Source organism: Heliangelus exortis, chromosome 3 (genome assembly GCF_036169615.1).
Source record: "Heliangelus exortis chromosome 3, bHelExo1.hap1, whole genome shotgun sequence".
In the NCBI taxonomy this organism is placed as follows: Eukaryota; Metazoa; Chordata; class Aves; order Apodiformes; family Trochilidae; genus Heliangelus; species Heliangelus exortis.
In genome coordinates, this window is record NC_092424.1 from 24,422,426 (window position 1) to 24,434,717 (window position 12,292).

The 12,292-nt window shown below is 40.3% G+C and overlaps 1 protein-coding gene across 23 annotated transcripts in view; it reads right to left on the minus strand.

Annotated features, from left to right (window-relative positions):
• Positions 1 to 12,292, minus strand: part of ESRRG (estrogen related receptor gamma) — a 404,999-nt gene that overhangs the window by 331,100 nt on the left and 61,607 nt on the right. The window contains exon 1 of one of the 23 annotated variants that reach the window (XM_071739643.1): positions 10,848 to 10,902. The exons of the other annotated variants lie outside the window; for them this stretch is intronic. Coding sequence (XP_071595744.1) covers positions 10,848 to 10,852 — 5 coding nt within the window. The 5' untranslated portion in view covers positions 10,853 to 10,902. Of the gene's footprint in view, positions 1 to 10,847; positions 10,903 to 12,292 lie in introns of those variants that run through there. 23 annotated transcript variants of the gene reach the window in all.

A 12,292-nucleotide genomic window follows, 5' to 3' on the forward strand; every position in this document is an offset into this window, starting at 1 on the left:
AATGCGGGTACTACCTGAGAGTAGTACCAGCCTAGTGTTGTCTGTGCCAGGTAAAGCCAAGGTCCTGGTACCAGTCAGACATCCCACAGAGAGAGGAAACAATAACTCATATATGACAGTGCATGGGAATTCACCATCTGAGTTTGGAGATGTTGTTCCACTGGCTAGTGGGTAATTCAAGGACAATGCAGTTCTCTTCAGCTATAATGCCTGAAAATATCAATGCTTTTAGGGCTCACTGATACAAGGCATTGCAGAAAATCAGCTGAAGGTTACCTTATCAGATGTTTTTTAATTCCATGTCTCAGAAAGGCACAGAGGCACTCTAGAAAATCCCTTTTCCCTCTATCAGTAGATTTACATAATGGCCAAGGCTACCCCTTATTGATATAACAGATAAGTAAATTTAAGTTAAGCAATGAAGAACCCCAGCAGACTAAACCACAACAGAACAGAGCAGCAGAGTCAACCATATAGTGAGAGATGGAACAGGACCTTTATCTCTCTACAGACACCTCTCACTTTAACTTCTACTGGCATTTTGTCCACTGTGATGTTGACAAAAAAGAAGAGATAGAGATCTAAAGGTCTGCGATGCAATCAAAAGATGAAAAAGTCAAAAAGCTCATGCAACCCATATTGCCACTAGGGAAATAGCTTTTTAAATATTGGAAGTGTTTGTTTTTTGAAATGGAAAACCCAATATCTGCAAGTACGAGCAGCTGAAGTAGAGTTCACTCCAGGATGGTCAAGTGTCAAGTAGGTAGTAACAGGGCCAGGGGCAACAGACTTTGGCTCCACAAATGGAAACATAAACCTCTCCTTTGGGAGAATTATTTTCAGTGATCCCAAAGGCCTCCTGGTTTAGTATGGAATAAGAGTGCCACCGTTTTCTTTAGAATGAAACCCACGTATTTTGTATCAGAGTCCTGGCACAGGGCTGTGAAGATGAAATCATTCCTTGACCATCACTGTGGGCACGCCTGCTCTAATCTGCGGTGCTACGCAGGGCCACAGGAATACTGGAAATGGTGTAACTGCATTATTACTGTGCTCTGCAAAGGCTTTTATACCCTGGTTCTCAGCAAGACTAATTATTCTAAAAGAAGCCTCACACTACTGCAATTATCCTGCTCCCAAAACCTGAGTTACATCATTTAGGACACTGTGCTGCGCTATTCAGGCACATTAGTGAAACTTTATTTTTTGCAGCAAAGATTTTTACTGCTGGGGGGAGGAAGGAAGTTAAAAGGAACAAGAGCAGAGATCACAAACAAGGCAGAACACTTAAATATTACAGGAATAGGATGTCAAAAATCAAGTGCTTCTGAGCCTGACTACTTATGTGGCATGCAGGATGGCTTACACGCAGAAACTTTTCTCTGCAGCAGGTGAAGGTGTGGGAACCTCCCTCTTCCTTTGTTGGCAGCATTAAGTGAGCAGCATGAGGAGGGAGACTGTGGGAGGAATTAATTTCTCCTCTCTGTCATCAACAAATTACTGAGGCAGCTTTCAGGACTCTCAAAGGGTGTTTGAAACATATACCCCTTTGGCTGGCTACCCTCTGGATGGGCTAGCACACATGCTGCCCTCGTGCACAAGGCTGCACTTTTTCTATAGGAGAACTGATATTTCAACAAAATAGACAAGTTCCTCCTGTAACACAGCCTCCTTCTCTGAGCTCCAAAGATAGGTAGCTCACCATTTTTTTATCCTCCAGAAGGAAAGCTGTGGGCATAACACTCAAAGGTTATTTTTCAAGAATAGGATCCTACATATATTAATAATGTTATTACAAGTATAGAGCTTATAGAGAGATGCTGGAACTCCAAAAGAAATGAACTAGTCGTACCCTTTAAAATTTGTTCTAAGCATCTGAAGTGAATCAGTAATGCAGACAAATTTGCATGACAAAAAATCTGAAAATCAGCGCAAGTTCATCAGTGAACTTGGTGTATCTTCCGGAACAACTGGTGGGTGAAACTGAAATGGTTTAAATCCAACTCTTCCCTTCTTAGGAAAGAATTTACAGTAGTAAACATTATTTAATGTCCCTATTAAGGGAGACATTGACAAATAAGCAAAAAAAAGTAGCATCTAATCAGTTACTCAGAAATTAGCAGAGCAGCCTTAGTCATTTTCACTATCTCTCCTGAGTTAATCAGAGATTTTCCAACATTTCCATATCTGCCTGTTCTTCTTCTCTGTGCCCAGCAAAACTACAAGCTACTTTTGAATGTGATGGTTAATCACTTTTTGTTACATTTCAGCATTAGATGGAGAACAATTAGATATGCAGCTGAGAAAAGGGTGTGGGGGAGGAAAAAATAAAGAAAAGAAAAGCTGACACCTCTTCAGCCAAATGACTCAGAGGTGGTACATCATCATCTTCAGCCTCAGAAACCAAATTATTTGTGCAGCCTTCAGAAACTTCAGTGGTGGTGGTGGTTTTAATCTCAAATAAACCAATCTGGTTTAACTACCCCTGAGTACTAAGCAATCGACCATCTTGAAGTTTATAATTTAAAAAGTGCAATATTTATCTAAAGTACCTACAGCTCGCTTTCTTTTAAAGATTTTTGCCTTACCTTTCTAATCCTTTCTCTGGTCCTTGCTTTGGTACAGAGACAGATGTCATAGAAGGCAACTGAACGTATTTCAGTGGCATATATAGGCCACATCCTTCATTATTACAGAAACAAAAATATTCTTGTTTTGATCTAACTACGTGTATTTAAAGAATTACCAGCAGAACATAAAATGAAGCAAAGAGGTCTATTTAAGGTCTGGGTGTTCCAGCTATTTTTACCAAAGCTGCCACAGATTTCAATGGGAGCATTGCACACTGAATGGTGAAAGAGAACAGCTCCCAGACCAGAGTTAACCTGGAGCTGTATACAAAGGAAATGATGCTCAGCCTATGGAAGGCATAAGCAAGCTGAATTGCGTATGTTAAATTAAAGACAACTGCACTTTGGCAGAATTTGGACAATGACTCACATATTTAATTATGTAAAAATTTCAAACAGGGCAAACTCCACTATAGTGACTCACATTATTGCTACCACATGATCTTCTGATAACTACATCAGTATATAATTCATGTCTCTGCTGCACAGAGTTTCTACAGAGAGAATGACATATTCCTGACTAGCATTAAAAGGACTCCATGTTCCCAGTAATGACTGGTACATTAAGTAATGCTTCAGAAAGTAGCTCATAGTACATTGAAGTTTTCTTTCCCTTGACACAGAACTACATATCCTCTAATGAAAATAATTCACTGCCATTCAGAAATCAATTTCCTGTTTGTGTTTTATTTCTTTATAGAGTTGTGGAGAAAGATTCCAGAAGTGGAAACTTACATCATTTCCTTTTCTCATGAAGAATTATGGTGCTGCAGACCTCCTTAGGCTTCCAATACAAGATGCTCCCACCCTGTCTTTACATGAGTGGCAAATACACCCTCAGTACCTTCAAGCACAAAACCTTCTGCCTAGGTCTGTAAGCAAGGGTACCAGGAAGTTTGGCATGCTTTGTTTCATAGACATTCTTGGACCTTTCCTTGCTACTTTCTGCACTTTTCTACATATGTTTAGTTTGGTTGGGTTTGGTGCTGACTATCAGAATGAACTGATTATGCATCTCATGTCAGGCTAACAGGACTCATGACCTTGAGATATCCACTATGAAGAAAAGCTTCATTATTTGCCTCAGATTTTTTAAAGTAGAAAAGCCCTAATACTTCAGCATTGCTAGGAAAGTCCTCTTCTGATCAGTATTAAGTCCCTTTTCTAAGCTCTAAGAGTTGCTGGGTATCACTGCACTCCATTCCCACTAAACATTTGAAAAATGGGTGTCCACTACAAGTCTTTCTAAACACCTTTTTCAAGCTTCCTAAACACACCCTTAAGTAACAATGGGGTATACAAAAGGTGTTTTCACTACAAAAGGAATGTATTAGAGCAATGAACGCAGCCTTTGTTCATGCCAGATGCTGGCTATAGGTGTGGATGAGGAGCACAATGAATGGGCTGATGAGGAGAAAGCAATTTTGTGTAATGAATTATGTTATGTTTATGCAATGTTTTGCATAACAATTATAGGCCACTAGTGATCCAAAATGACCAGCTTCTTAATGAGTTCCAAAAGCTAGAAAAGGTACTGTTCCTTTTGGGCAACTGCTTTAGAAGGTGAATGAAAAATGTGAGTGATTTCAAGAGGCTTTTGTATGGCTTAAATGTGATGTGGTACAGAGGTTGGATGTGTTGGGCTTGGATGCTCAAGTGCAGTGTGCTATCTCCAGCTGAGAGCAATATGAAAGAGCAATTGTAGGGGATGACCCGAGGGAATGCTCTGAGCCAGTATGGTGCTAAAAGGTATGGGAGTGAAATCTGGCCTCTAAGCAACAAGGCTGATAAGAAGCAATTGAGGGTATTGGGACTGGCATGTGTAACCAGCTCAAAACGTGAGCTAGAGGAGAGAACCCAGAGTGTGCTCCTTTTCTTTCCTACCATCTACCAAAGAGAAAAATGCATCCTGATTATTCTATAGTCTCTGACTCCACCTTTCACTTGTTTTCTTTTTCAAACAATTTAACATTTTTTTCTAAGAGTTCACAGAAAAGTTTCATTTAAAATTGGAATCCAGATTAAGTTCACTCTTAAAACAGTTCCAGGGGGTAGGGGTAAACTGCCCAGAATGCGATAGCATCAAGGGTATCAAATGATGATCTGCTCATAATCGAAGCATCCAAGCCCACAAGGGTTCATTTCATCTCTGATATCACCTCGGGGATCCACACCAGCCACAGCTGGTGCACAAAGGTGTAAGACATACAGCCCTGTTGGCTCAGTGATTATTCAGTTCACAGGTTGACACCACTGGGGAGCAGGAATGATGCCCTCAAATGCCACTCAAAGGTGTTAAATTGGCATACATCACAGTTGCCCTGGTCCTCCTCCCAGAGAGGAACTTAGGTCCTTTGGCACATGCTCTCCACCAGGACAAAACTTGACAAGACTCGAGAGACAAGGTAAAACTTGTGCCTAAACTGTTATTCACAGAGTCACCTTTAGGTGACTCCCCATTGCCTTTCAAACGTAACACTGAAATGCACTGGGAATTTTGCCTTTTAATAGTCTGCTCACCCCTTACTCCAATAAGTATTAACACCTTGCAAGCATATCGTGTTGCTAAGTCAAACCGTAGCAAAGACATTCACTTCTGTGCAGAAACTCAGCCCCTGTGGTGCAGGGGAGTACAGCAATGTGCCTTGACCCATCTCTCAGACAAGGGGGTGGAGACAAGACATCAGCACCGAAAAAGAGGGCAGACACCTTTTTGCTATACCCCAGCAACAGCATCCAGTCAGTTCATTGGCTTTTACATTTTCACTGTAAGTGGGAATGTCTTTAAAGGCTGTTTCATCCAGTGAGAGAAGAAAAAGGGCAGCACATGACTTTGCACCCTGGATGCTGTTTGTAGAGGAGCCTTAAGTCACAGCTGGACTCCTACAAATTATTTACTATTGCAGAGTGATATTGAATATACAGCTTGAGGCAGAATCACAGAGAGCAGGATTGTATGTACACAGACCTAAGATTCACATTCAGTCACATCTCTTCCAACTGACTGCAAGCATGTCTACACTAAATATCCAGGATCACGGGGCCCTTGGAAATTCATTAGCAAAAACAGCAAACAGCAGTCCTGAAAACAACATCATTCCATTCAGTGCAATGAAGTACCTCACTATATTGTAAGTTCAGAGAGGAAAGGGCAATCCTCTTCTAAACCCAGCTTCTCATGGACTTGAATCCAATCATGGATTCCCTTTATAACAACCATCTCTCTCGGTGCTGCCCAAGAAAATCTATGTCATATCACTACCACCTTTAAGGCTATGGCACTCCAATAAATAGAGATACTGTGGTTTTCTTAAACCACCTGTATTCCTCTTGCTGAACTCATTTTGTCTCTGTACTGTTGGTCTTGCTTAGCTTACTTTCACATGAATGTCAAATTTTGCATTCGCTGTGTTCTGTCATCTAGACTCCTGCTGTAAAACAGTTTGGTTTTCCCCCAGTTGGTGCACCAGATTAGCATCCCCCTTCTCCCCTCTCCAGAACAGAATGTAATTAAAGATCATGGTAAAATAACACACACACACACACACACACACAGAGTGGTCAAAGTTGGAAAATTTCAGGTTCAGTTTTGCTTTCCAATTTTCCATGCTCCACTTCACTTCTGTATATAAATATAAATGGCTTTGGTCGCTGGATATCTATAAACTCCTTGTGCATCAGATCCTGTGAGGCAGAGACGACAGAAAAATCCACAGCAGTTTATAAGGAAGGCTCTGCCTTGCAGGATCAGATCCAATTCACCAAAAAATGAAGTCTTTTGCCCAAATGGTTTTCTCTCCACTACTGTGCAATGGTTATGAAACACAACACATCACACTGCATGGGAAAATGTTTCATGACCGAGGTGAAATTTTTCATCTGAGAAGCCTGCCAGGATGATCACTTTGATATACTTAAAATAGAAGAACCACTTGCATCTGCAAAGGCAATGCTGGAGGCACAGTGGCACTGCTGGGTTAAAGCAGAGGGGTTTTTGTACATCCACACCTCAGCAGTGGCACCTTCACCTCGGATTTTCTGGTGGTAGGACAGAAACAACTGAAATGGTTGCACAGGTGTATAACAAGAGGACAAGGGGAGATGGTTTACAACTTGAAGAGGGGAGATTCAGGTTAGACATGAGGAAGAAATTCTTTAATTTGAGGGTGGTGAGACACTGGAATAGGTTGTATTGCTCTCTGGAAGTGTTGAAGGCCAGGTTGGATGGGGCTTTGAGCAACCTGATCTAGTGGAAGGTGTCCCTGCCCATGCAGGAGGGTTTGAACTAGATGATCTTTAAGGTCCCTTCCATCCAAAACCGTTCTATGATTCTATGATGATTCTGTGAGACCTTACTGACTTTGGTTGCCAAATGTCACTAGAAGAAAAATTAACTGCTTCATAATAAATAAATAAATAAATAAATAAATATGCTCAAACTGCTCCTACAGCACACATAAAACTACCCCCAAATTGCCATTCCTCTGTAGTGAGAACCACAAGTCACCAGGTGTCGCCGATGATGAACCGGGAGCTTAGGCCCAGCTGTGCCCAATAATTAGGGCGGGGCTGAAGGGCAAAATAAAAGGCATGCTCCCAGAAGCAGAAGAGATGCAGAGAGACAAGAGATGAAGATGCCTGAGGAGAGGGACGGCAAGAGAGAGCTCCTGAAGAAGAGCCGTGTCCCCCAGAGAAAGGCTCGCCGTAACATTCCTCACCACAAGAGAGGCAACTGTTGATATTCATTGTTTCCTGAAAGGTTCTGGGAAGGAGAAAAACCCACCAGATAATCTTCAAACATGAAGGCAAGTGGGAAGGCAACTCAGGATCCACAGCCCAAGGCCTACCACAGCTAAAGCATATTCCACTTTGTAGAAAGAAAAGGTAAAAGAGGTCACTGAAAAAGATGCTCATGTCATATCATCTGACACACACTATCACAAAGGCAGGATTTTTGCCTTGACAGTACAACTGTCTGTAGCAGATTTCTACGAAATAAACCCAGATATTGTGGATTTATGCTTACTTACAAAGTTACTTACTTACAAAGTTCCTCTCTCTTTCTAGATAGGGAGAAAGTAAATGTTCACCTTTACTGATATTCTACTGCAACTATTTTCGTGGCAATTGTTCTCCATTAGTTAGAGAATCATAATAAAATAAATAGAAAAATGAGCTCAAGCCTGAGTAGTCTGTGCTGTAAACTAAATTAAACTAGTATTACAAATTTGTTTACATACCTCGGTTGAGCTATGCAGTTTCAAAAGTTACCTGCTGAACATAAACATGTCTCCTGATGCTACATTACCCACTATATGCAGTAAAATATATTCTAATGTAATACAATAAAACTGGAAAACCAATAAATGTTCCTATTTATTGAGAAATTGGAAAAAAAAATAGCTTATCATCAGTTTTTAAAGACTGAAAATCAATAAATGATGAAAGGTTGTATTTTTGTTACTTTTAGACCGTTGACTCTAGCAATAAGTGGGATATGGATTACTACTGGGGAGTAAAGAACTTGTGAGATACACAGTTTGGAGCTTCTTGGCTTTTTTAGAAACTTAATGCCCAGTGTTCCTGCTGTGGTGGTCATCTTGGCACCATTGCTAATGGGCCCCAAGAGCATCACTCCTCCATTTTGTTGATAAAGCCAGTATCTTCCTGTCTCTAAGAGCATTTCTAAATTCAGGGAGCTTATAATCAGACTTGCATCTTCTAAGGATCATGAGTAAAGGAGATCCAGCTTTTATACAAATTTGCACCTGGCCAACAAAAAAAAAAAAAAAAAAATTTCTCTAGCAACATAATGAAACTCCAGGTACTGCAGTTCAACCTCTCCTCTGGATTGAGCCCAACCAGCTGAGCTGTGAAGCTCCCCATGTCTGACCCCAACGCCCTTCGCAGTCCTCACATAATATCACAGAACAACATCAGATAGAAATTAGGTTAAATCATATGTCCCATCTGCAAAGACCTTTAGCTTTCACACATTTCTGAGCCTGCTGTCACTTGTGAGATTTCCAGTATCTGGGCCCTGAGTTCAGAGGTTCCATTCGAGTCTGCCATCTACACGTGGCTAAGTTTTACCCTAAAGATATGGGTGGGAAGAGGTCTGGAAAACACACATTTTTAAACACCTATTTTCCTATTTAAACACCTATTATTTAAGTAGAATTTATGTACAGAAGCCATGTTAAAACTTGAATTTCTATATTCATTAAACACAATGTGCATAACCATGCACAGGCTGGGAAGGCATTCTTGTCTCACAGTGCAAGCTACTTAAAATGGAATAATAAAAAAAATATGCAGTGATAAAAAGCACTGAGCTAAACATAAACACTGCATCCAGAGTCCTTAAACACTGATCTATGCCAGTGTTTTTCCAAGTGAACCAGTAGGTATGACCACTACATATAAACCCAAATTTAGATGTTCTGCCCTGACTATATTTCTAAGCTCTGGAACAGAGTTTGAAAGGATGCCAATTATAATAGGAAGTTAGGGCTGCTTTCAGGATTTATATCCTTTTTGTACATTCCATAATCATACAGTGACTCAAACCTTGCTAAATGGGATTAACACAGCAAAAACCTATACTGCCTTCAGATAGCAAATGTACTTCCCTGTAAAAGCAGACAGTGACCATTAGATATGACACAGAACTTGTTAAACCAGCAGCTGTGCTTGTGCAGTGTCTGATTTTACAATCCACAGAAGTGTGGATTTGTGAGACTAAAGGAAAAAAATGTTCCAAGACCTTGAATGAGTTGGCAGTGTGCAGAAATAACCACCCTGCTGCTGCCCCTAGCCCTGCATTTCCATAATACCAAACTTTGGCTTCAAACTGAGGAAAACACAGAGATTGGTGATTTTCATATCATGGTTTCTTCTGCTTTCTCAGGTAGACAGGTAGCTATTTGTAAAAAGGAGGCTGTTACCACAAAGGCATAATCACATGCCAAAAAAAGATTCATGTTGTTCCTGCAAGCTTTTACTTAAGTATACCATGGAAAAGAAATTTAATGAAATAATTTGCCCAGAGCACTGCTTGTCTGGAAGATTTCTATAATTTAACTGCAGTTCTGTAAATAATTTGGTGATAGACAGGCCATCAGCATAATTTGGTGTTAGATCCATACAAGTTTAAGGAAAATGGCCAGCAGGCCAAGACTTAAATGGGTCCTAGAACATACAACACACATTTAGAAACAGTCCAAATCTAGTTTAGTTTTTTGGAATCTGATTATTCAATTTAAAGGAAGACACTGAATTTTGGTTTGGGAATAAGTGCACCGAAATGTCATGCTTCCCTTCAGTGAGGAAAAGAACACCCACATATAGTTAACCCTGAAGACCTCCAGAAAGACGTATGGTACTTTTGCACAATAGCATCCCAAACTACTGCCGCAGCATAATTATACAGTGTAGCAGTGGGTATTGCTGCTTAACTACAGGTTCACCAAAGCCTCTCAGTTTGCCTGTGTTCTTACCTTGCAAAACAGCGAAAGCTATTGCCCTGATTTTCGTCAAGCCTTAACTGAGACTGCAAGATAAGAGGTACAAAATTGTATGCATGGTACATTGCACCTTTAATCATCTACCTATCTGAAATGCTCAAGCAAGTAGTTAGAAATCTAAATGTTCCAATTATGGCCTTAAAATAAATGAGTTTTGTAGTACTTGACTGTGCCTACATTATTCGAAAATTGGCATCCACATCCCCCTCCCCAGAGTCTAAGTATCACTTCAGCCACAGGCAGATCAGAAACTCAAAGGCAGAAGCAGAATCAAGTCCAGGCCTAAAATTTAATATTGTGGCTGAAAAAAGGGGAGAACAAGTGACTTCAGGATTCTTCACATTCATGCTTCATGTTTGAACGATCACATTTCCATCAGAAATGTCCACAATGAACATTTCCTTCCTTGTATGTTCACTGTGGCTGCTGGAAGCCTCCTATGAGTTTTAGCAAATGAGAAGGAAATGACAGGGAAAACAACATACAAAACAAGGCAACAAAGCCATCTCTCTTGGCTCTACTGAAAAAAGGTTTCAAGAAGCAGACACACTTATATTTCTTTTCAACTGAAAAAAGGAGGAGGTGAAGTAGGTAGGTTAAAAGCCAGCAAAAAGTAGCATTAAAAAACCCCCACCAGGTATTGTTGCAAGAACTTCTAGATAAGCATCTTAAATCAGGGTAAATTACACACCTCATGCTGGTGACTCGGTCATGGGAAATTATGAAGCTACGTGATGTCTCATTTGTTGTGCTGAAAACAAATGTAAATAAATTACCGAGAGAACTCATTTACATTTAGAAATTCATCCCGATGCATGACATGACTGCTGATGTTTTTTTAAATGACGGTTTGAGAAGAAGTGACACTATTAAAATCAGATCATAGCCACCTTTGTGAGAGCCTGTGCATGTCTGTGTGCACATGCGTGTGCATACGTGTATGAGTGTGCAAAGGCATGTGTTCTAGAGAGATCTTTTGGATCGCTGGGAAAAAGGCTTTCTTTTACTGTTTCAGAACCAAAATGGTGGTGTCAGAAGATAAAAACATCAATCTATGTTCCTCAGTGTATTTCTCCCCCCTCCCGAGTAGGAAACAGAAAGACAACATTATGGATTGGCTGCTGCCAGTACAACAGAAAATGCAAATACTGAAATTGTAGAAACAGAGAACATTGTGGCACGTATCTCCATCATCAAGTGTAATAAAACTTCCCCTTAAATACACACACAAAAAGCTTTTTGCTAAGCTTTTATCTCCCCCCTCCAAGTCTCACATTTTAAGCTGTCACTGAAACAATTGAGAAGGATATCCAGGAAGCCATAAGATAGAAAGCAAGTTCAACTGTGGTTAGTTAAGCAGCATACATTCAGGCAAATATCCAAATGCTTTAGGAGCTGTCATTCTCCATCCCGCGTGGGAAGGCTGTGAAGAGACGGACTTGTTCGTATCATGATTGCTCTTATTATTACGGCAGTGAAAACACTGCATACTAATGGATGTGTTTTCAGAAAAATGACTGTTTGATGGCTTTTTAGAATATGCCTGGTTGCCTGGGCTTCAGTATCTGATACTGCCTCTCACTTCCTTTGCTTCCCAAAGAGAACTCAAAAAAAAAAAAAAAAGTTTGTAACATGAGGGTGAAATAAAACATATTTCCAAATGGGGACATGACAGTGTTCTACAACCCCACATACGGCAGCATATTTACATAAGCCTGCATAGGTCAGAGAGTTTATTTGTTAAGGGACAAATAAGCAGGCCATGAAATAATTATTTTTCATTGTGCCCTGCCAAATCTATCCAGCCAAAGGCTAAATTGAGCTGCTATTGTGATTATTTGATCTGTGGAGCCAAAAGTCTTCACTGCAAAGCATCCCAGCTGTCCTAAATTTTATTCTGATGGGTAGTTTTCACGCTAGCTTGAAACTTGCCAAATATGCTCCACAAAATAGGCAGGCGGAAGACTTGCTTTATCCAGACCTACATAAATTACTGATTTAGAGCTGTTCTGAGAACATGATTATTAACAAATCACTTCCCGAAATTGTTATGACAAGATTCACATATGCAAATGGCAAGCTGCTCATATGTACACAGCCAATGGAAGAAATTAATACAAAGGTTCCCAGATTTAT